Here is a 25,277-nt window from a genome sequence, read left to right as displayed (position 1 = left end):
GAAGTAGCATCATTTTCCAGTCTCTCCCCATTATTCTCAATCATAGTACCCTGCTAATCTCCTTCCTGGAGCATCCCATAAACAATTATCCTGTTTTCCCTGTGTGTCTTTCCCATTAACTTGTAACTGAGGGCAGAGAAATCATGGACCATGATGCTGGGTCCTCAGTACCGGACACTGAGCCTGGCACACAGACACTCAACATATATTTGTAAAAGGAGGAATAGAAGTAGTTGACTAGAAAGCCCCTAAAAAATCCTTGATTTCTGTGCCCTCCCCTTCTACCACCACTTTCTAACACTGCCCCTGTCCCATCCTTAGCACCTCTGAAGGGGTGACAGACACTGCTGCTTGCCTTCGTAACATCCACTGCCCCCCTCCTTTCCTCAGAAATCCCCTGAATAATGGGAACATCAATGTTCCTAGCTAAAAGAGACATTTCCCAGATTCCTTTGCAGCTAGAGATAGTCATATGACTGAGTTGTGATCAATGAGATCTAAGTGAAAGCATCATGCAGAACTTCTAGAAGCTGGGAGATGCCCCTTCTATTCTTTTTACTGCTTGGAATATGAACTTGATGAGTGGAACTCCAGCAGCCATATTACGTGATAAGGCACCCTGATAACAGAAGCTATAAGGGCGCCTGGGTGGCTCAGTCACTTAAGTGTCTGCTTTCAGCACAGGTCATGATCCCAGGGTCCTGAGATCCCAGGCCCTATGTAGGGGTCCCTGCTCAGCGGGGAACCTGCTTCTCCCTCTCCCTCTGCCTGCCACTCCCTGGCTCGTGCTCTGTCAAATAAATAAACTAAAAAAATAATAATAATAAATAAAAAAGCAGCTATGCCCGAGGGGTAGCAGAGCAAAAAAACAGAAGAAATATGGGGGCCTGATGACCACATAAGGACACAATTTCCAAAATACCTGTCATTTGCCTTGTTTCACACAGGAGAAAAATAAAATTCTATCATTTAAAGTCACTCTTATTTTGGATTTTTCACTACACACAACCAAACTTAATCCAAACCAACACAAATGGAAAGACCAGAACTAGGCAGCCTTATGGACAATTGAATGCTGAGGAGAGATGCCCCTGGTAAGCTGTGGGCCCACCTTCTGGGAGTCCGCTGGCACCTTTGGCCCGTCGGGTCTTCAGCGTTGGTGGGGAGTCAAAGGTGGCCACTGTGCCCCCCGTGGCACTGGTCATGGGGGCAGCAGGGTTTGGTCCTTTCGGTTTGAATCCCTGTTTGCCAGGGCTGTATACTGGAGGCGTGGGGTATACTGGAGCCTCCACACACTGGTTTGGCACCTAGAAGGTCAGCACAGTTAGGAAGAGAGGCCTGGAAAGGATAGAAAAGAACTATACAAGCCAGGGGGACCCTTACTGTGGCCCTGGCTAATCTCAGCCTCTTCCCACCTACATCACAATCCTAACCCCTTCATCTGGCTCAGTGATTCCAGTTACTCCCAAGACCTTATAGAACTTAATGGAGCCGACACACTAAAAGCAGCTTTGGAGGGGTTAGGTTAGACTCTGCCACTTATTTTTCTAAGTGATCTTGGTAAGTCTTTTAACATCTCTCAGTTTGGAGGCACCTGGGTGGCTTAGTGTTTGAGCGTCTGCCTTTGGCTCAGGTCATGGTCCCAGGTCCTGGGAGGTCTAGGGAGCCTGCCTCCCTCTGCCTATGTCTCTATCTCTGTCTCTCTGTCTTTCATGAATAAATAAATAAAAAATCTTAAAGGAAAAAAAAATCTCTCAGTTTCATATCTGTAAAATGAGAATAATCAGAGTACTCCTCTCATTGGGTTGTTTGTGAGGATAAAATTAGTTAACAGGTAAAAAGCTTAGAATGGTGCCAGCATATAGTAAATAATAAACCTTAGCTACTGCTATTGCATTACTGGTACTAGGAGGAGTTTGTTAGCACAGGAGAACCAGGAAGTCAGAAGGATCTGTGCCCTCACCAGCAACCCCACTTCCTAACTAACCCTGCCTAATCTAGTAGGTATCTCTCAACTGAGAACTGACACTGAAACTACAAGAAATTCATTCACATCAAATGAATTCTGAGCTACTCAAACCTAGTTAATACTAAGCTTACATCATAACACTGGGGCATTGTGAAAAATTCATTAATTCAATGATTTACTCATTATTCATTGGTTTTCCCAGGCTGGCCTAACAAAAATTTTGCTTCCTATCCTTCTCTGCTTTTGTTTTCTTTGTAGAATTATCATTATTTAATAAATTATGTGTTTTACTTACTTATCTATTATCTGCCTAGTTCCATGAAGGCAGGGACTTTTGGTCTCTTTTTGTTAACTGTTCTATCCCCAAACCTGGAGTAATCCTTGGCACAGAGTGGGCATTCAATAAATATTTACTGAATCAGTGAATTCATTTATACATTATAATATAATGATGCATAAAAATATGCACTTGTTCAGATGACCAAAACATATTTGTCAGATATATTTGGTCTTTGTCCACAGATCCTGAAAATGCTTCAAAGCCATAAAAGTGAAATGGGTAACTTATTTATTTATTTTTGTTTTATTATTAATGAAAGTAGCTTTTGGCCCTGATCCAAGGGCAGGCTGGTTGCTGAGAGGACCAACTATCTGACAGATGGGTCAGAACATTAAGTCCCATACCCCAACCTCTGGGGAGTGAGGAAGAGCTGGAGGTTGAATCAGCCACAGCCAATGACATAATCATGATTATGTAATAAAGCCTCCATAAAAACTGCAAAGGACTGGGTTTGGACAGCTTCCAGGTTGGCGAACACAGGGATGTGCAGGGTGAGTGGCCACCCAGAGTGGGCACAGAAGCTCCATGCTCCCTTCCCCATACCTCACCCCATGTATCTCTTCATTGGATACATGTTGATCTGTATCCTTTATTATATCCTTTAACAAACTGATAAACGTAAATGTTCCCCTGAGTTCCATGAGCTGCTCTAGCAAATTAATAGAACCTAAGGAGAAGGTCTCTGGAACCTCCAATCTGTGGTCCATCAGAAGCATAGGTTGCTTGCAACTGGATAAAGTGGGGGTGAGGATAATCTTGCAGGACTGAACCTTTAACCTGTGGAATTTGCTGTTATCTCCAGGTAGATAGCATCAGAGTTGAGTTGGGATTCTTGGACACTGTGCTGCTGTCTGAGAATTGCTTGGCATTGGGGGTGGGGGATGGGACCCCACCCAACATTGGAATTAGGTCCAGGAACCAAACAGGTGATATCCGTGGATGTAGGTATCGGGCATCCAATATGGCACCACGTGATATGGTAGGTGCTTCTGCTAGATCTTGTCTGTTGGCCTTGGATGCCATTCCTACACCCTTCCAGGCTCTCCCCTGATATGCACACTCTCAGACTCCCTTGCCAGCAAGGTTCTGAGCACACATTAGGTAGTGCCCATGAGAAGCACATACATGATATCTGGAAGGCAGAGGGAGGTAGAAACTGCTTTCCTCTGGCAGCAGTGGTGGGAGACAGGAAGGTCTGTAGTCCTAACTTTTGGAGTAGTTGGTTGAACTCTACAATCCCCTCCTGACCACTAGCTTCGAGGACAACAGGGCAGCAACAGAATCCTATAGCTTTCCCACCTCTGGGCCAGGAAGGAGCATCCTGGCCCTCTGGGCCAAGCCACAACAGTAAATTTGAAAACCAGTGACACCGCCAGCTCTTCTTTTTGCTCCATCTAGCCCTTCCCAAGCCACCTTTGTAAGCACCTGACCTCGTATATTAAATCCCTTTGCCAGAAAACCTAGAGTGGTCCCTATTTTCTTGACCAATACAGCACTCGATAAATATGTACCACATGGATGAATTTACCCATCATTCAAGTCATTACTGAGCAATTACATGACTGCCATAGGGTTTGCTCTCTTTATCCTCAGGGGATAAACGGGAGTTCTCATTTCAGAGGAGAGAAGACTGAGGTCAGAGGGCCCTATTTCAGATACCTATTAGAGGTATACCTCAGGCCAGGGACTCTGCTACGGGCTAAGGATGCCAAATCAAAGAAGACTCTGCCCTCAAAGAGCACCCTTGTCCTCATGGAAATAAACAGCACTCCCTCTGGTCTGGCCCTCTCTGCATATGGGCCACCACCATACTCTCAGCATCTCACTGACTTAATTTGTTGTTGTTTTTTTTAACTAAACAAAGGGAAGCTTGCTCTATTCCCCCTGGCTAGGACAAATCCTCTGCAGGCTCTCATAGCATTATGTGGGTGGTGGGATTTTCCCATTGGTCTGGTTCTCTTTAGATATGTATGCTCCCTGACGTGGAATGTCTATATGGCCAGGTGAGTGGGAATTAATGTGACCTCAAGTGTAGGCAGGCTCTTGCTGTCAGAACCACACCTCCTAGCAGTGGGGTCTGGGCAGGTTCTGAACTCTGAGTACCTTGAGCTTGTAGCAGAGAATTAGTGTGGTACATGGTGTACTGATGGCACCATGGTTTCGATTCTATCACTCCCAATACCTGTGCCCTTCGCAGCATGATTTGCAGCTTTTCCCATCAAGATGTGGCATCTTTTTCCCTACTACTTAAATCTAAGCTGGCCTTGTGACCTGCTTTGACCAACAGAAGTGATTCCGTCACAAGCCTAAGCTCCAAGAGGCCGCAAGCATTTCTGCTTACATTACTGCACCTCCACTGCTGCTGTGAGAACATGCCTGGCTAACCTGCTAGAGGATGAGAGATGCACTGGAGCAGAGCTGGGTCACCCAACTCATCCCACCACAAGCCATCCTGGAGCAGCTGACAGCTGCCATCTCCAGACACCTAGAGCCAAGATCAGCAGAACTGCCAAGCAATGTCCATGCAAGAACAATAAACACATTTTGCTGTATACCACTGAGGTTCTATGGATATTGCTTACACAACCATAGCTAGCCCATATATCTAGCTTCTTAAAAATGTAAGAGACTGGGGCGCCTTGCGTATCCGACTCTTGATTTCAGCTCAAGTCACAATCTCGGGGTCCTGGGATCAAGCCCCACATCGGGCTCTCTGCTCAGCAGGAAGTCTGCTTCTCCCTCTTCACCTGCCACCCTCCCCCCACGTTCATGCACCCTCTTTCTCTCTCTTAAATAAATAAATAAATAAATAAATAAATAAATAAATAAATAAATAAAATCTTAAAAAAAATAAAGTCCTCTCCCATGATGTGGATACACCCCTGATCTGGGTGTATCCTTATCTCCCATGGTACCTCTGGCACAGTATCTGGCACACAGCTGGTGCTTGGGAAAGGTTCAGATTACCCATGATAACCATAACCAGTTTCTCCACCTCCACCCCAAATCCCAATCTCTGCTCACCTCCAGGGGTGGGTAGGGCTGCATTCCTAATGCCTGGATCTCCACTGTGCCACTCCCAGCCAGGGGCGCTGTGGCACTGTACACCTCCACCACACCATTTCCGCCAGGGTTGGGACGCCCAGGGGGGCCCAGGCTCTGGGGTGGGGGTGGGGGCTGGGGCGGTGGGGGTGGGGGCAGTGGTGGAGGGGGTGGAGGAGGTGGCGGAGGCTGGGTGAGGTAGCTGGGTGCAGAATGCATGTTCAGGCTGCTCTGAAATCAGAAGAGAAAATTAAAGTGTCACATCCTCTTGATAGCAGCTGTCTTCTTATCAGTGAGGAAGGACATTTGCCTTAGCTAGCCACATGGAAAAAAGAGCCCCTCACCAGGCAGCTCAGAGAACAGCACTGACAGGACACATGGTAACACAGTCATAGAACAATATGGAGGAAGCATCAGCCGGGTGCCACTGCCCCTTTTCTCTTATACATGACTGAGTTGATCAAGCAGTCCCCACGTTGCTGTCTTAGGAGGGCTTGCTTGTGGGACCAGCTCTTGAATGGCCTCTGAGAATCTGCCTTGTGGAAGGTTGCCTATGATCAATAAAGCTATTTTGCTCACCTAGGGCACTAGATCATTCTTTTTTTTTTTTTTTTTTTTTATTTATGATAGTCACAGAGAGAGAGAGAGAGGGGCAGAGATACAGGCAGAGGGAGAAGCAGGCTCCATGCACCGGGAGCCTGATGTGGGATTCGATCCCGGGTCTCCAGGATCGTGCCCTGGGCCAAAGGCAGGCGCCAAACCACTGCGCCACCCAGGGATCCCCAGGGCACTGATCATTCTGTACCAGGTTACTTAGACTATATGGACAGTGTGATCTGTAGCGAATACTTCCTTTCCTTCTAAGAGTCTGGGATTTTGGTCACTGCGGCACCTACATGTGCAATCCCCAATTAAAGCCCTGGCCCTCAAATCTTAGGTGTGCTTCCTGGGCAGAAACATGTACACATGTTGCTGCTCTTCACTGCTGGAGGGAAAAGTGTTTTATGTAATCTCTCCCCATTTCCCCAAGAGGAGGAACAGTAGAAACCTATGCCTGGATTCCTCCAGACCCCAGCTGATGTATTTTCCCCTTGCTGATCCTTTGTCAGGAATAAACCACAGCCAAGAATACAACCATCCTGAGTCCTAGGAGTCTATCCAGAGAGTCGTTGAATGTGTGGGTGGCTGTCGATCCCTGAAATGCAGGCCACTGACTTCTAGAAATTTATTCCACAAAAATAATGAAGCAGGTGGGCAAAGATATGCATACATGGATGGTTCTCCAGTAGTTTTTATAACAGCAAAAAATGGTAATGACCTGCATATCTATTAACAGAAGCCTAGCTATAGAGAGGATGGTCCATCCAAATAATGGAATATTTGACAGCTATTAAAATAATAGTGAGGGATCCCTGGGTGGCGCAGCGGTTTGGCGCCTGCCTTTGACCCAGGGCGCGATCCTGGGGACCCGGGATCGAATCCCACGTCGGGCTCCCGGTGCATGGAGCCTGCTTCTCCCTCTGCCTGTCTCTGCTTCTCTCTCTGTGTGACTATCATAAATAAATAAAAATTAAAAAAAAATAATAATAGTGATCAGGAGCACCTGGCTGGCTCAGCTGGTAGAGCATGCAAGTCTTGATCTCTGGGCCGTGAGTTCAAGGCCCTTGCTCGGTGAAAAGCTTACTTTAAAAAAAATGATGGTGATTAGTATTTCATAAAAGATGCTCCTCTTAATTGCTATTTCTTGGGTTCCACAGTTGACCATGTTTGGGGAAAAACCTAGGGCAACAAAAATCAAAAGTGTTTAATTGCAGGGGAAAAAAACAAAAAACAAAAAAACAAAACAAAACAAAACAAAAAAAACAGGGATAGGGCAAGGAAAGCAGTAGAATGCCTCCACCCTAGACTGGTGTGACCAGAGATTCTTTTTGTATTGGGACATCCCAAAGAGCTACTCTTCTGAGGAACATTTTGGGAAATACTGATATAGAATTGTAGGCATAGATAATGACTAAGCAAAAGACAAAATAAAAAAGCAAGTTTCAGAAGAGTGCATATTAACACGGTCCACTGATATAGACATGTATATTATAAATGCAATTTGTAAGCTGTTTCTCTCTATTTGCATTCAAAGATCAAGAAAGACAGATGCCATAATTCTAGCAGTGTTTTCTTTGGGTGGGAGAGAGTAATAGGTGATTGATTAACTGGCTGACTTTCCAACTTTTCTTCTTTTTAAAAAAATTTTTAAAAAGATTTTAAGTGATCTTCACACCCAATGTGGGGCTCAAACTCACAACCCTGAGATTAAGAGTCACATGCTTTACAGACAAGCCAACCAGGTGCCCCCCAACTTTTATTCTGAAAAATCTCAAACCTACAGAAAGGCTGCAAAAAGAACATAGTAATCAGGGGCTCCTGGTTGGCTCAGTGAGTAGAGCGTGTGACTCTTGATCTCATGGTCTTGAGTTCAAGACCCACATGGGCATAGAGAATACTTTAAAAAAAAAAAAAAAAGAGTACACTTTAAAAAAATGATGGTGATCAGTATTTCATAAAAGATGCTCCTTTTTATACATCATCTAAATTTACCAGTTGTTATCATTTTGCCACATCTGCAATGTGCATTTGTGTGTGTATCTGTACATACATACATGTTTATATTTGTGTTTTAGCATGCCACTTGACAGCTGCAGACATCACAACACTTTGTTTCTCAACACTGTATTCAGATGCATCTCCTAAGAAAGGGATATTCTCCTATATAACCACAATTTGACAATCACACTCAGGAAACTGCATATTAATATAATGCTATTACCTAAAATATTCAAATTCCTCCATATTTTCAATTCCCATGTCCCAATAATGCCTTTAGAGTCTTTTCCCCCCAATCCAGGATCCAACGAAGATTGCATATTGCTGGGGGAAGGGTGGGCAAAATGGGTGAAGGCAAGTGGGTGAAGGGCAGACAAAAAAGAAAAAAAAAAAAAAAAGAATTGCACATTGTAGTCACTTGCCGTGTCTCTCTAGTTTCCAGATTATGAGTAATTAAACTTTGTTTTTACTTTTCTATTATGTATTTTCTAATGTTTTCCAATGGACATGGAACAATGTTAAGAATAAAGTAAGAGGGGGCGCCTGGGTGTGTTCAGTCAGTTAAGGCGTCCAATTCTTGATTTCAGCCCAGGTCATGATTTCAGGGTTGTGGGACTGAGCCCCATATGGGGCTCTGTGCTCAGCAGGAAGTCTGCTTGAGATTCTCTCTCTCTCCCTTACCCTCTACCCCTCCCCTCCCTGCCCCCCCTCCCCGCCCACATACCTCTGCTCACTCTGCCTCTCAAATAAATAATCTTAAAAAAAAAAAAAAGGAAAAAAACAGGAAGGGTGTTTGGCTGGTTCAGTTAGTACAGCATGTGCCTCTTGATCTTGGGGTTGTGAGGTTATGAGTTCAAGCTCGATGTTGGGCATGGAGCCTACTTATTCAAAAAAAAGAAGAATAAAAATAGGAGTCACAATAGCCAGACTATGGCTGTAAAACCCCAAAGTAATATTCTCAGTCCCAACTGAATTGACAGCTTCCCTACCCACAGCAAGGCAGGCCAAGGGGAGACGGACAGTCTCTCTTCAGCATAAGATAACTGACCCCAACCACTCTTCTTTCTACAAGGTTCCAAATCCACAGTTGTCAACATACAGGCCCGGAATCAAGGCCCTAGGAGAAGCCGACCCCCTCCTTACCTGCACAGGCGGAGGGCCCTGGGGCATAGGCTGGTCCAGGGACGTGAAGGCCGACATGGCAGACATGAGCACATCATCACTCACCAAGATGTTCCCCTGCACCAGGGTCTGGATCAGTGGGGATGGGGGCACTGTAATGTACGTGGAGATCTGGGTAGTGTAAATGTGAGAGAGAGAGAGAAGAGAAGGAAAGAGAAGAGAAATGTTTGAGGCTCTGGAAGAAAACAAGGCATGATGTGAAAGACTTGGGTCGTGGAATCCCACAGACCTGTATTTCATTTCCACCTCTACTGCTCCCTCCTGTGTGATCCTGGGCAAGTCACTCCCCCTTTCTAAACTTCAATTTCCTTATCTATGAAATGAGAATAAGTCATACCCTTTTGTAAGATAACTACTCCATGACCCAGCAGTAATACTTTCTGGTATCTCTCTTAGAGAAACATTCACACATGTCCACAGGGAGTCCATGAACAAGAATATTCTATACAGCTTTATTTCTAATAGTGAATAACTGCAAATAACCTCAGTGACCATCAAAAGGGAAACAGAGTAAAAAATACAATATAGTTATAGCAAAGAATACTATGCAACAGACAAAAAGTATTGTATGAAAAATCAAATTATATAACATGCAAATTATATTTCTTACTTTAAAAATTCTAAAATAAAAAAATAAAAATTCTAAAATAATAGTACTATATAATTCTTGTGGGTATTTAAGTAAATATGTGAAAGTATCTCAAAAGGTTATGGCTACTCTTCAACAGTTACCTGGGGGTAGGGAAGAGGAATAGTGCCAAAAGGGCCTTGATTTGTAACATTCTAACTTTTAAAATGGAGATGGGAAATATGTATTACTTGCAAACATATAAATTAATAATAAAAATAATAATATGCTCTCAGGGTACTAATAAGGATGAAAGTTAGACCTTATAAGAAAGTGTCAAAGGTACAGGGACTGCTCCTCTCAGTGGATGTAAAGGGTTTTTATTTTATCGGTTGCTTTTCTTTATTAGCAGGCCCTTGGCATCTTCCTAGGTCACCTGTTTCTGTAGGCTCTCTGGGGACAATAGAAACTGGTCCCCAGGCCCCAGAGTCCCTCAACTAAGTAAGGACAGCCCAGGCAGGTAAGATGATGCCCTATCTCATGATCAGGAGAGACAGTGTAGATCCTGGATCACAAGTATTTTTACAACATCACATATATTAGGTTGATGAAAATGGGCAATCACAACCATGTCCATCCAAGTCACTTGGCAGTGGATTCATGTTTACCCACAACCAACTACTCATGTTCATTATTCCCTTGCCCAGGAGTGAAGGAATTTCCCTTTCTTTTATTGAAAAAAAGAGGGTGAAGGAATATTTTTATGCTAACCAACTCATAATCAGGAAGTGGGAAGAACCACCATGCTCTGGGTTAGGAGAGGTCTGTGGCAACCTGAGAAGTATCAGTGTACAAGTCCTATGGATCTGGGGGTGAATGCTTTTATTCTGACTGCAGGAATCATGTCTATACAATGGATGGAGAAAACATTTTAAAGGAATAAGGAGATAAGAGGAAGCCAGAAGGAAATCTGACCCCTTGACCTGGTATTCCAAGACATGTCCAACCTCCTTTATGAGGTCTCTTTGATCCCTCTAAGAGCCCCTGACCCATGGCATCTCTGTTCTCCTCTGACCTCCAGACTCGTAAATCTATCTGCATTTTCACAACCTCCACTTAAAGGTCTAGTAGGCATCTCAAATTCAGCATGACCAGTTGATCTCCTGACATCCCCCCAAATTTCTTCTTGCTGCTTTTCCCACTTCAGTAAATGGCAACTTCACCTCTGCAGTGGATCACCCTCAACTCCTCCTAATCTCATACCTCACATCCAACCCATCCACAAGCTCTATTGGCTCCATCTTCAAAACATTGCCAAGATCTCATCCCTTCTCTCTACCACTACTGCCACCATCCTGGTCAAGCCACCACCCCCCTATTGCCTGGATTGGTACAATAGCCCCCTAAAGGGTTTCCTGGGTTTCTCTCTTGACTCTCATCAAAATCTATTCTCTATACAGTAGCCAAAGTAATCTAGTTTAAGTGTAAATCAGACTATGTCCCTCTTCTGTTCAAAACCTTCCAAAAGCTCCCATCTCATTCAGAGTAAAAGCCCATGAGGCCCACATGCTTTCCACGGTCCCCCTATTGCCTGTTTGACCTTATCATCTTCCACCCTCCTCCTCACTCACTCAGCTCCAGCCACTCTCACCACCTTGCTATTCCTGGAATAAACCCAGCACACTCCCACCTCAGGGCCTTTGCACTTGCTGATCCCTTCTGAAATACTCTTCCCCAAACCAGCAGCATGACTCATCCTCTTACCACCTTAGGTCTCTGCTCCTATGTCACCTCTTCACAGAGCTCTTCCCCATGCACCATATATAAAATGGCAAAACCTCTCACCCCTGTCTTGGCATCCCCATCTCTCTGCACTTAACATCCTGACAAAAATATATCTCTACATATATGTTTGGGTAGTATTTCACCTAACTCCACGAGGGCCGTGATTCGGAATATTCGTCTATCACAGTGTCCGTGCAGTGCCTGACACACAGTGCATGCTCAAAAAAACCTTGAATGAATGAGTATGAATGAAGGAAGGAAGGAAGGAACGAACAAAACAAATAAGCAAATGAATGAATACCTGGCGATTGGCAGGAGGCGGGGCCTGCTGGACTGCTGTGGGTGCTGCCGAAGGCGTATAGATGCTGTTAGTGGCCAATGAGACTGTGGCCAGAGGTGGGGCATTCCCCTGGCACTGTTCCCGCTTGTGGGTCATAAATGCTGGCAGCGAGTTGAACTGCTTCTTACACTTCCCACAGAGAAAGACATCCTCATCGTCTAGGGGTCACACCCACACCGGAGCAGAGGGAGAGGAAAAATGATAAGAAGTGAGATAAATGAGAGGGCATCACAATGAGAGACAGGTGAAAATCTGCAGCTGGACCACAAGCATGGCCAACCTAACAGCAATCTGTGGCTCAGCGTGCATGTGTCGCGTGCTAACTTTGTGTTTTCAAGATTTCAAAACCACATAGGCACCTACAGGAATATCCAGCCATCTTTACTCAGGTATTAAAGAATTCAAAATCAGAAAGTAGTAGAGTAGGTGTGCTTCAAAGCTGAGAAATTCAGAATCTTTATCCAGCTGACTTTGTTCATCAGTCCCCAAATGGGCTACATGACCTTCTATGTCTCTGCATTCCCTGTTTCCTGCAAGCTGCTTCTCTCAGAACAACTCATTCTGCAAGACTCTGCTCAGATGTCACCTCCTTCAGGAAGCCTTCCCAAAGCTAGTCACCACAGTTCCCTTCTCTGGGTGCATCTCTCATTTTCACACTTTTCCCAGCACCACCAGACGTGAGTCCCCTGAAAGGGAGGAAATGAGTCTTAGTTTGCACTTGGGCATCCTTACTTATTTCCATAACTGTAATATCGCCTATATACACAGAAGGCCCTCAATGGAGATCTGTTGAATAAGTGAAAAACTAAATGATTAGCAAAAAATAAAATATTTTTAAAAATAATAATAAATAAATGAATGATTAGCTCTAGCTGACACCACCCACTGAGAATCGCTGGCTGTGCACTCTGCCAAGCACCTGCAACGTTGGGGCAGAAATGTCTACTTCTCGTTCAATATTCACTCTGCCTTCTTTGACAGTAATACAAATTTTAGTGGGAAACATGATTGTCTAATTAAAGACTGTATCTCTCAGCCTTCTTTGCAGCTAGACATGTCATGTGACTGAATTCTGATCAATAAGACAATAGCAAAAGTATACTGCCCACTCAACTTCCTTTTAAAAGGTGTATGACTTCTGCTTCATTCTTTCTTCCCTCCTGTTGGCTAGAATATAGAAATGAAAGTAGAAAGCCGGAGCAGCCAACCTGGACTGCAGGTAGAGGGCAACAGAACCATAAGAAAGAAAGGGTCTAGGATCCCTGGGTGGCTCAGCGGTTTAGTGCCTGCCTTCGGCTCAGGGCGTGATCCTGGGATCCCGGGATTGAGTCCTGCATTGGGCTCCCTGTGTGGGGCCTGCTTCTCCCTCTGCCTGTGTCTCTGCCTCTCTCTGTGTCTCTCATGAATAAATAAATAAAATCTTTAAAAATGAAAAAAAGAAAGAAAGGATCTGAGTCTTACCACATCTACCCCAAATGTACATCAGGACTTCATGTAACAGACAAATAAGTGTTTATCTGCACAAACCACAAGAAACATGCTCCTTATTTACAACAGCTGAAAGTCAATCCCAAGTATCCTCACAAGGTCACTATGAGGTAAAATTACTAGCCTCATTTTACAGATTTATAAACTGAGGCATAGAGAAGTTAACTTACTTGCCTAAGGTCATAGAGCCAGGAACTATGGGAATAAGGATTCAAACCCAGGTGAGCATCTCTCTGTGCCCAGAATGGTTCCCAAGTATTCAAAATATTTGTGGAATGAATAAATGAATGCATAGACTCACACAGTGCTCTAAAGTTCCTTGCCTTCTCTATGTCTCAGGTCCTGGCCTGAAAATTGGAGATTCATGCTCAACCTATTCTTGTCATAGAGGGGAGGATGAGAAATAATTTTTGGGTCAAAGGTACAAGTGTTACTAAGCTCCTAGCCATTCCCTATGTCATGATCCCCACATTCACTAAGTGATTGAGAAAGTGTGTCCTCATTGCTAAACAGAGAAAAGCATGAGCCTGAAGATCCAGGCTGGGAGGAAGGGGGAAGGGTTCAGACACTGACGGTATCCTGGGTACCCCAGCAGGCAGTTCACTCCCATACCCCTTCATAAGCCCCACCTGTTTTTCACAGAGAGCTACTGAACCTTCCCACTGAACCTGAGCAGACACTCACCCAATGGCTGGATAGCAGGAGGTGCACTGACAGTCTGGCCTGTTGGATCAGGGACTGCTCCTTGGCCATCCAACAATGACTGTACTGCCAGGACGGTCTGATTGTCCATTCCTGAAAAGAGAAATGGAGTCTCTGACTTCCTCTAACAAGCCAGACCCAACACAAGCCCTCCATGGCAAAGATGACCGGCTGTGCCCTGATATACATTCTCTAGTTCCATTGCAATAGAACCCAAGATTTTTGGGTGAAAATATGGCCCATAGGGCCCCACAATAAAGATTACATTTCCCATTTCGCAGCTGCTCATTTATTTATTTATTTATTTATTTATTTATTTATTTATTTATTTATTTATATTTTTTTATTTTTTACCCAGCTGCTGTTGAAACTAGGAAATGTCTAAATCCTGGACAATGGGATGTAAGGAAAAGTGTTCTATGGCAGTATCTGGGAAGTTTTCTTAAAACTGCCTGGTATGTGATGCCTTTCTTTGACCCACCCTCCATCCTGCTTCCTACAATAAGAATATGATAGTGGGAAGTCTAGCCATCATCCCAGATCATACAGATAAGGGTCAAACCCTCGGGATTGCAGGGCAAAAAGCTGGAGATCCTGGGTCCCTAAGAATTTTGTAGAACATAGTCACCGTTGTAGCTCTGGACTGTCTTCCTCTGGACTCCCATATGTGAGAAATGAACTTTTAGTCTGTTCAAGCCACTGCTAGATTGGGCTTCTCTCTTCCTCAGGGAAGTCTGATCCTAGATCATAAGCCCCTCCACAAATCATGTTACTGAGTCTTCCCCATCCTACCTCACAAATCCCACAGATTTGTTTGTACTTGGGTATCCTTGCTTCTCTTGTTTTCCAACACATGCTTCTCTTTTCAGTTCCTCAGTAAACAGTGTAATCTGAATTTATGACCAGGGCACCCATGAGAAGCTGAGTACTTCCACGTTTCCCAGTCAGCTGCCACTACTGCTGAGGTTCACAGTAGTACACTGCCTAGCCATGTCACCAGCTGGAGGGCAGCCCTCCTCGTATCTAAGTGGCCACCAAAGCACATTGCCTCCCTCAAAAAAAACAAAAAAAAACAAAAAACAAACAAACAAACAAAAAAACAGTGCTTCCTTTTCACTGTCCCCACAGCCAAGGCTCTGCTTCCAATCTCTCAGCTTTTACCTGGACACCTGCTCCAGCTTCTACAGGCAATGCACGTTACAACCATTAGTGCTTGCAGCCAAAGTGAATTCATATTTTCTGTTGTCACACACATGCTGTCTCTCCTGAGGCCAACTCTTCCCTCCAAGCTCCCCTGCTCCCTCAGAAACCATTCTCCACCAACTGATCCTTTTCTTCACAGTATGCCTGCAACCTCTGCTTCCTATCAACAGCTCCACATGCTCAGGTCTCTCTAGAATGCCCTTTCTCAAGCCCACCTATCTCTCCTCCCTTCAATATCAAGCGTCCTTCTATCTCCTCTACCCACCTCTCAACCCTCCTCTACCTACTTCATGGGGCTTAAGCCCCATGAAAATCACCAAAGAACAGCATCGGATATTCCTTCCTGAGACACTCCCTTCTCTAGCTCTAGGATGCTTCCCTCTTGGGCCTTCTCCCATCTCTCTGCTCACTCCTTTCCAGCTTGCTTTGTTCTCTTCTGTCCATCCCCTAAACGCTCCTGTTTTGAAAGGTTCCTTCTGTCTAGATTCTCTCCCCTCTCTGGACAGACTCCCTTACCTCCCATCCAGTTCTCTCCAAAATCTAGAGCTCCAAACCTGAGGTTTGCTCCTCTGGATGAGCTTCAGTAAATCTTCTACTAATTTAGGCAAAATTGTGAGATTAGCATTTGTTTTTTAAAAGATTTTATTTATTAATTCATGAGAGGCAGAGACACAGGCAGAGGGAGAAACAGGCTCCCTTTAGGAAACCTGATGTGGACTTAATCAACCCCAGGACCCTGGGATCACCACCTGAGCCAAAGGCAGATGCTCAACCACTGAGCCACCCAGGTGCCCCGAGATTAGCATTTGTATGCCAATCTGTACATTAGTGTTCATAGCAGTTTTATTCATAATAAGAAAAAACTTGGGGTGCCTGGGTGGCTCAGTTGGCTAAGTGTCTGCCTTTGGCTCAGGTCATGATCTCAGAGTCCTGGGACAGAGCCCCACATAGGGCTCCCTGCTCAGTGGGGAGTCTGCTTCTCTCTCTGCCCCTCCCCCTCCTCATGTTGCCCCTCTCTCTCAAATAAATAAATAAAATCTTAAAAAAAAAAAAACTGGAAACAACTCAGATGTCCTTCAATGGGTATACAGTTAAACTGTGATATATCCATACCACGGAGTATGGATCCCCTGTATGCGGTGTTATACAACAGTTTTACACAATGTTTCATTGCAGGACACTAGGTAAAGGGTATGTGTGAATTTGCAAAAAAAAAAAAAATAATAATAATAATGCTTTTAAAATTAAAAAAATTGGGATGCCGGGGATCCCTGGGTGGCGCAGCAGTTTAGCGCCTGCCTTTGGCCCAGGTCATGATCCTGGAGTCCCAGGATCAAATCCCACGTCGGCCTCCCGGTGCATGGAGCCTGCTTCTCCCTCTGCCTATGTCTCTGCCTCTCTCTCTCTCTCTCTCTCTCTGTGACTATCATAAATAAATAAAAATTTAAAAAAAAAGAAAGAAAAGAAAAGTCTGATAGCAATTGAATTAAAAAAAAAAATTGGGATGCCTGGGTGGCTCAGCAGTTAAGCATCTGCCTTTGGCTCAGGTTCTGATCCTGGAGTCCCGGGATCAAGTCCCACATCAAGCTCCCCACAGGGACCCTGTTTCTCCCTCTGCCTATGTCTCTGCCCGTCTGTGTCTCTCATAAATAGATAAATAAAATCCTTAAAAAATAATAATAAAATTTAATAATAAAAATTTAAAAATAAAAAATTGACTCAAAAAGTACTGCCTGTCCAAACTATGGAGATAATCAAAAGATCAGTGATTGTTGGGGGTTTTGGGCGAGAAAGGTACAAATAGAACACAGAGGATTTTTAGAGCGTGAAAATGCTCTGTGATATTGTAATGATGGATACATCATTGTAGATTTGTCCAATAGAATGTGCAACACCACCGGTGAACATTAAGATAAATCATGGATTTTGAATGGTTACGATGCGGCAATGTAGATTCATCCTTGGTAGCAAATGTGCCATTCTGGTGAATTATGTTGATAATGGGGGAGGCTAGTGGTGTGTGAGGTCAGAGGCTATTCAGGAAATCTCTGTACTTTTCTTTCAACTTTGTTGTGAACCTAAAGCCACTAAAAGTAAAACGCCGTTTTAAAAAATGCTGCCTGTCTAAAACTGAGATCAAGCTAAGTGTGCCACCCCCATCCTGCAGTTTTACCTCTTCCAGTAATCCTCACCAACAAGAATAGGGACCAATGTCCACCCAGCCACAGCCCCTGGGACACCCCAACCCGTTTCCCTGCCCTCTTCACATTTCTAGTCTTTCAGCAAGTCTAGCCTATTCCGCCTCCCCTGCCTCTCTCAGATTCACTGTCTTCCATCCTGCAGCTGTCCCCAGGCTCAGGCCACCATCAATTCTCAGCAGGACAACTGTAGCTATTTCACTCATCTCCCTGCGGCCACTCCAGCCCCCTCCAGTGTGTTCTCAGAGCAGCCTGAGTGAACTTTATAAAACATATACATTTTTGTGTTGTTGCTCCCCTGCTGAAAACCCTTTCTCAGCTCTGCAGTGATTGCAAGATAAAATTCAGAAGTCTCGCCGCTAGCTCCTCACTCAGATGACCTTCTGTGAATCTTGGAAGACCTCTCTTCCCCCAGGGCTTTGCAAATGCAGTTCCTACTGCCCAGGTCATCTCTGGGTCCCCACAGTTCTGCTGTCTTTGCCCTAGCCCAGCACAAATCACACTAACCTAGAAACTGATTTTTCGGGGATCCCTGGGTGGCTCAGCGGTTTGGCGCCTGCCTTTATTTAGCCCAGGGCGTGATCCTGCAGTCCCGGGATCGAGTCCCACATCGGGCTCCCTGCATGGAGCCTGCTTCTCCCTCTGCCTGTGTCTCTGCCTCTCTCTCTCTCTCTCTGTGCATCTCTCATGAATAAATAAATAAAATATTTTTTTTAAAAACTGATTTTTCTTTTAATTTCCTCATTATTCAATATATGAACACATTCTTGTAGTAAATATTCAAACATGGAGGACGTCCGTGGGACCTAAAGAGAAAGTAGGCCTCACCCTACTCTGTTGGTCTCCCAGAGGAAACCATTGACCCTGGCCCTCCACATCCCTCACCCATATCAGCGCTAAATGCCAGCTAAGGCAATCTTCTTTTACGGTGTACCTTTTCTATAATTTTGATAGTTACTTGTTCTATAGCTTCTATATGCCTCCCTCCCCACCCACTACCCTCAACCTCTGACTGTGTGGCAGGAATTGGGTCCAGTTCAGTGAGTATTCCTGAGACTGAAATTCTCCAGATGGGAGGAGGGTTAACCCCCATTTTATGGTGAGAGCCCTGATCCTCCAAGAAGTAAAGGGACATGGCTGAGATCTCCCAGGGGACTCAAGGTCTCAGTTACATACTACTAGTCCGGCCAACTCTCAGTCTGCACCCTAATTATGTGTATACTGATCTTGTCACACCCCTCTAGGTACATTCTCAGGTCTGTATCTCCCCTGGGACACAGTCCTGAGGTCACTAAGGCTCCTCCTCACCCACCCAGGTCCAGCAGGTGCATAGGGAGGCCTTCAGTGCTTGCTGTCTCCAAAGCCTGCAGTTCCCTGTGCCTGAGGTGCACTTCCATGCTAGGAACCCCCAGAGCACAGGACAATCAGTTGGTGCCCGGTGTTTATAGGTTTTGGTCTGAGGGCGCTGTGTCCCGGCCAGGCACACGGTGGACACCCATCGTTTCTTGGTCTGAGTGTATAAAGCTCTGCACCCCAGCAAGGTGCACAAGGTAGGCGCCTAGTGTTTGTTGGTTTGGGTCTGTGAGCAGAGTCCTGGCCTTGCACACCCGTAGCCCTATCCTTTCCTGGGCTGACGTTGAGAGGCTACCTCAAGGCATGAGGCACAGCTGGCGTGCTCCAGGCAAGCTCTTCGGGGTCAGGATGCCGAGTTAGGCTGCCTCGGCCGCCAAGCCCCTCCCGCCCCCGCACCACTGTCCCCGCGGGCTCCGCGCCGGCCGCTTCCACGGGGCGACCTCCCTCGCGACGCTCTCCCAGGCCCCGGCAGCTCGGCCTCCCCGGCTGTTCCCTCCAGGAAACCCCTCCCGCGCCGGCCCGCAGGCCCTCTGGGCTGACGCTGTTCCTGTCCAAGGCCACCCTCCCCGGCCCCGGCCGCGCCTCCCCGGCTGTTCTGCCCCGGTGCTCCCCCCACGGGGCCTTCTCTCCCCGCTGTTCCCGTCCCGCTACCCCCCCGCCGGGCCTCGGCTCTCGCCGCTGTTCTGGACCGATGCCCCCGCCCCCCGCCAAAGAGCCTCATCTCCGCCGCTGTTCCGGTCCCGGCCCCCCCCACCCGCCGAGCCTCGGCTCCCGCGGCTGTTCCCGCCCGTGCCGCTCCCGCCCCGCGGCTGTTCCGGCCCTGGCGCCCTCCGCCCCGCGGCCGCCACGCGCCCTGGGCCCGGCGCTGCGAGGACGCGGCGGGAGGGGGCGCAACGCGGAACAGCCGCCTCCCCGGGCCCCGCCGCCGCTCACCCTCCAGGGCCTCGAAAATCGTCTGCGCCATCTTGGAGCTGCCGCCGTCTCGGGAGCTGATGCGGGGCTACGTGAGCATTGTGGGAACCGCGGTGGGGTCAGGGCCGCCAGGGGGCGCTCGGGAGCTGCCGCCGAGCCCCCCCCCCCGTCCTGGAAATTCAGCCGTGGCTCCCCTGGCCCCGCCTGGGTAACCCGGGCACCGGGATGTGGACCCCCATCCCTGTCTCACTTGAACCCCCAGTTCCGCACACTGCCCCCATCCCAGCCGCACACGGAGGGCCTCCCAATTGGGTTTGGGACCCCTCATACTATCTGGGCTTGCCACCCCGCCCCTGCACGTGAGACCCCCAGTTCTGCAACATGGAGCTTATTTCCACAGGGCATGGTATCCCCCGCCTAACCCGGACCACCCAACTCTGTCACGAGGACCTCCACGTAACCAAGACCTTTGCCTTAGCTGTACACGACTGATTTTCACCCCTTATCACACACTTACAGCCCGCAACCACAGTGAACCCCATCTCTACCTATAGGGAGCCACCTGTCTCCTGAAGTGCCTCCCAGCTCAGCCTGGTCTTACTCCCCCATCATCTCAGAGATTCACCCATGGCTGTGGCTTAACCCCCCATTTCCACCTTTTGGGGACCTCCATCCTTGCCTCGTGGGATTGCCCATTCTGTCAGTTAAACCCCAGTACCCACCTCAGCAACCTCCAGCACAGCCTTATAGAGAGCCTATCCAGGTCTCCCAGGGATTTCTCCCCCACTCCAGTCCTCATTGGGACACCCCCTCCCCCATCCCATGCCAGTCTCTATCTCTTCCTAGTTCATGCTCCATTAACCACTACTTGAGGGTCTCCTATGCACCAAGTCCTATAATAGCTCCAGGGCCCAGTGCTCCTTTCCCCTGGAGTCAGGGATGGGGGAAGCAGACAGACATTCAATCCTGAAAATTATTTAATTACAAGGTGTGACGCTGGTTCCAAAGAAGTACACTTGGACCACAAGGAAGAGTCGAGGAGTGTGTGGAGGGGAGAGGCAACCAGAGAGGTACCATCAATCATGATCTCCTATGAATGTAGCCAGATCCAACAATTGGACTACCGTGAATTTGACTCTGAATGTTCTCATTGTTTTTTCTTAAATGCCTCTTTTAGTGTCATCCAAAGTAATAGCCATAAAAATCAGAATTTTCATTTTCTCATATTCACTAAATAAATATAATTCCTAAGAGTAAAAAATATTTGTTCAAAGGTCCTTTTCCCTTGAGGAACACTACCAGCCATTGTTCCTGATAAATTGCCTCACAGATCTTCCACCTACATACCCCCTCAAGGCCTATTGCTACTGGTGAACTCCCCATCTTGCTCCAAATACCACCCCTGTTTCCCCCAATACTATACACTTTCCCCCTTCCTATTCGCCCTTGCTATGACACAGAAAACCCTGAGCAAATGTCTCTCATTGAAGAACCTACTCTTTTCCTAGATTGTATGCCTCACCACCTTTCCTGGGAATTTTGGAGACCCAGGGCCCTCCTCAAGCTCTAAATCCCCCCTTTCTGTTGCCTCTCTGACAGGAGTGAGGCCATTGTTCCTTCCTCCGTGCATTTCCTTCAACATCCCCATTGATGCAGTGACCTCAGATTCTCATCCTCTCTCCCCTTCAAGAGCTTCTCAATATATAACTGTTCTTTTTAAAAATTATTCAAGTAGTAATACATTCACACTCACCTAATTAGAATTGAGGCTTGAACAACACGGGGTTGGGGTGCCAACCCTGCACACAGTTGAAAGTCCTGTGTAGGGATCCCTGGGTGGCGCAGCGGTTCAGCGCCTGCCTTTGGCCCAGGGCGCGATCCTGGAGACCCGGGATCGAATTCCACGTCGGGCTCCCGGTGCATGGAGCCTGCTTCTCCCTCTGCCTGTGTCTCTGCCTCTCTCTCTCTCTCTCTCTATCATAAATAAATAAAAATTAAAAAAAAAAATCTTTAAAAAAAAAAGAAAATCCTGTGTATAACTTTTGACTCCCCCATAATGTAGCTACTAATGGCCTACTGTGACCAATAGCATAAAGTCAGTTAACAAATATTTGGTGTATTATATGTGTTATATACTGTATTCTTATAATAAAGCTAGAAAAAAGAAAATGCTATTAAGAAAATCATAAGGGGGATCCCTGGGTGGTGCAGCTGTTTAGCGCCTGCCTTTGGCTCAGGGCGTGATCCTGGAGACCCGGGATCGAGTCCCACGTCGGGCTCCCGGTGCATGGAGCCTGCTTCTCCCTCTGCCTGTGTCTCTTTCTCTGTGTGTGACCATCATAAAAAAAAAAAAAAATCATAAGGAAGGGGGCATCTGGCTGGCTTAGACGGTAGAACATGTGACTCTTAATCTTGGAGTTGGGGGATCCCTGGGTGGCTCAGCGGTTTAGCACCTGCCTTTGGCCCAGGGCGTGCTCCTAGAGTCCCGGGATCGAGTCCCACGATGGGCTCCCTGCATGGAGCCTGCTTCTCCCTCTGCCTGTATCTCTCTCTGTCTCTCTCTCTCTTCTCTCTCTCTCTCTCTCTCTCTCTCATTAATAAATAAAATCTTAAAAAAAAATACTCGGAGTTGTGAGTTTGAGCACCACATGGGGTGTAGATTACCTAAAATCTTTTTTAAAAGGCCAGGCGTGCCTGGGTGGCTTAGTAGGTTAAGCTTCTGACTCTTGGTTTCTGTTCAGGTCACGGTCTCAGGGTTGTGAGATCAAGCCTCGAGTCAGGCTCAGCACTCAGTGGGCAGTCTGCTTAGGATTCTCTCTCTCCTTCCCTTTCTGTCCTTTCCCCTACTTGGTGTTTGCTCTCTCTCTCTCCCTCTCTAAAATAAATAAGGTAAATCTTAAAAAAAAAAAAAGAAAAAAAGAAAAAAATCAGAAGAGAAAATACATTTATAGCACTATAGAATAAAATATTCACCTGCACAGCTCAAGCCCATTATTCAAGGGTTAACTGTAATTTAAAATATTTATTAAAGGGGTGCCTGAGTGGCTCAAGTTGATTAAGCCTCTGCCTTTGTCTCAAGTCATGATCTCAGGGTCCTGGGATGGAGTCCCACATCAGGCTTCCTGCTCAGCAGGGAGCCTACTTCTTCTCCCCATGCCCCTTTCCATGCTCATTTTCTCTCTCAAATAAATAAATAAAATCTTAGAAATAGGTTGTGGTTCCGGTTCCGTCGCGGAGACACGTGAAGGTCGGTGAGTTGGAGCACAGTTCGTCTAGGCACGTGTGGCGGTGCTGGGATGGATTCCTCCTCATCTTCATTCGTGGCGGGTTTGGGCTCGGTGGATCCACAGCTGCAGCATTTCATCGAGGTGGAGACTCAAAAGCAACGCTTCCAGCAACTGGTGCACCAGATGACGGAACTTTGTTGGGAGAAGTGCATGGACAAGCCTGGGCCAAAGTTGGACAGTCGGGCTGAGGCCTGTTTTGTGAACTGCGTTGAGCGCTTCATTGATACAAGCCAATTCATCTTGAATCGACTGGAACAGACCCAGAAATCCAAGCCAGCTTTCTCAGAAAGCATTTCTGACTGATCTCAGCATTACCTCTTTGGAAAAGGAAGCTAGTTCAAGAAATGAAGAACGGTTGATGGGATAGTTGAAGAAAAGGCTATGGGGGGATTGGCTCCCACCTTTGTCACTCTTGGGACATCCTGTCATCTGAGAATGAACAAAGACCAATTTTGTGTGGGGGGGGTTTTGAGGGTCATATATGTATTTAGTTGTGTTTTTTTAATGCTAATCTTGTGAAAACAATTGACAGATGAATGGGAAAACTACTAGATGCATATTACTGTATATGAGACTATGCTTTCTCAAAGTCCCATAAACTGCCCTCTATAATTTTGATAGAACTGCTTTCTCTAATTTGATAGTGGGACCACATAAAGTAAAATCTGTCATTTGTGTGGATTTATTTCAGATTTCTGGGGAGATTGATACATCTTTGTGTCTCTCAGAAAGGGTAGCAGGTGGAGAAAAGTAATTTGGTACTTAACTATAGGCCTCCTTATCTAGTGTTTGACTATCAATGCTGGAAAGAAATCTATGGGATGTTAATACAATACACTCAACTTTCTAGATTATCTCCTTCCCTTATGCTGTGATTTACTTTAATGTATAAGGTATCTCAAGGTAGTACAGGTAGCCTGTACTAGAGTGTCTAGAGGTCTTTAGATATAAAGGAATCTAGCCAGTGAGCATATTTCTCAGTACTAACCTGCCACAAGGAAGAAGCTTACTTACCCTGTATATCAGGGTCCAAAAAATTCAAAGATGTGCCTAAATAGGTTATAAAGATTTAAAGGCTAACAGCAGTTTCAGGTAGAGGTGCATGCCTAATGTTAACCTAGTATAGATTCCATTTACTGCATTCTTTTGATCACTGAAATAAAAGCTTATAAAAAATTCAAAAAAAATCTTATAAATATAAAATAAATAAAATATTTATTATATACATTTTGTGTTAGACATTGTTCTAGATACTGGGGTCATAGCCATGAACATAAAGACAAAAATCCTTGCTTTCATGGAGTCATAGTCCTGCAGGAAAGATGGACTGACTATACACAAGAAAAAAATAGAGAAATATTCTGTGACTGTAATTTTTCCCCCCTCTGGAGGAAAGGAAGCTACTTTAGACAGGGTGGTCAGGGAAGGCCTCTCTGAGGAGGTGGACTTGAGAAGTGAGATGGAGTCACAAAAAAAAAAAAAAAAAAAAAAGAAAGAGATGGAGTCACATGGAGAAAAGGAAACCACGCAGAGCTTATTAGCTGTATCATATTGGGCAAGTAAAAACACCCTGAGGTCTCAATGAAAGAAGGCCAAAGACTATAAAGGAGAACTGAGGATGATAAGTGAGGTATGGGTACAGGAAGATGAGGATGGAGAGGCAGACAAGGCCAGTCGGGGGGGCTGAGGTTTAGTCCAGAGGGTGATGGGAGGCACTGGACAGTAAAAGATTCCTCTAACACTAGTCTTGGCAGTTTTCCATATATTTTCATATATCCAGGTATATATGCACATAGTTGATTTTTTAAAAGATTTTATTTATCTATTAGAGTAAGCAAGCACAAAAGTAGGCCGAGTGGTAGGCAGAAGGAGAGGGAGAAGCAGGCTCCCCACAGAGCAAAGAGCCCAATGCTAGGCTTGATCCCAGGACCCTGGGATCATGACCCAAGCAGAAAGCAGACGCCCAACCAACTGAGCCATCCACATGCCCGAATGCACATAGTTGATTTTTATCTTTTCTTCAGGCCTTTGCAAATTCTGTTTTCTTACCAAAATGCTGTTCTTTCACCCTCTTTGGAACAACACAAACTTGCCTTTGTGCTTCCTCTAAAAAGCTTTCCCTGATTTGCCTGGATGGGATCCCTCTCTCCCTTGCTATTCCTGTTTCTCACAGTACCTGGTACTACTGCTATCATGTGATACTTTTCTTGGAAATTCCCCTTTCCTTCACATCCTCCCACCATAGGAGCTCTCTGGGCAGGGAAGCTGCTTCATCCATTCTGCTTGAAACTCAGAGCCAGACATAGAGTA

General features: G+C 46.0%; 2 protein-coding genes across 5 annotated transcripts in view; one reads left to right on the top strand and one right to left on the bottom strand.

Annotated features, from left to right (window-relative positions):
- Positions 1–19,835, bottom strand: part of ZNF341 (zinc finger protein 341) — a 45,636-nt gene extending 25,801 nt beyond the window's left edge. For 2 of the 3 annotated variants that reach the window (XM_025469763.3, XM_049100535.1), the window contains exons 1-6: positions 19,702–19,835; positions 13,997–14,107; positions 11,786–11,982; positions 9,093–9,242; positions 5,334–5,582; positions 1,112–1,307 (exon numbers count right to left, since the gene is read on the bottom strand). In XM_025469763.3, the coding sequence (XP_025325548.1) occupies positions 1,112–1,307; positions 5,334–5,582; positions 9,093–9,242; positions 11,786–11,982; positions 13,997–14,107; positions 19,702–19,732 (934 nt within the window). In that variant the 5' untranslated portion in view covers positions 19,733–19,835. Of the gene's footprint in view, positions 1–1,111; positions 1,308–5,333; positions 5,583–9,092; positions 9,243–11,785; positions 11,983–13,996; positions 14,108–19,701 lie in introns of those variants that run through there. The other variant, XM_025469764.3, reaches the window with a different exon arrangement.
- LOC112673824 (mitochondrial import inner membrane translocase subunit Tim8 A-like) lies at positions 19,620–23,821 on the top strand. Of its 2 annotated transcripts, none has more exons than XM_035705983.2 (3): positions 19,620–19,772; positions 20,669–20,750; positions 22,886–23,821. In XM_035705983.2, exon 3 carries the CDS (start codon positions 22,977–22,979, stop codon positions 23,268–23,270), a length of 294 nt encoding a protein of 97 aa, XP_035561876.1. In that variant the 5' UTR covers positions 19,620–19,772; positions 20,669–20,750; positions 22,886–22,976; the 3' UTR covers positions 23,271–23,821. The 2 variants fall into 2 exon arrangements, with proteins under 2 accessions (XP_035561876.1, XP_035561877.1); XM_035705984.2 differs by lacking the exon at positions 19,620–19,772 and adding an exon at positions 19,871–19,888.
- Positions 23,822–25,277: the final 1,456 nt, after the last annotated feature.

This window comes from Canis lupus, chromosome 24, assembly GCF_003254725.2.
Source record: "Canis lupus dingo isolate Sandy chromosome 24, ASM325472v2, whole genome shotgun sequence".
NCBI classification, from domain to species: domain Eukaryota; kingdom Metazoa; phylum Chordata; class Mammalia; order Carnivora; family Canidae; genus Canis; species Canis lupus.
The sequence above is the reverse complement of the archived record's forward strand: the minus strand, read 5'-3'. Positions and strand labels throughout refer to the sequence as shown.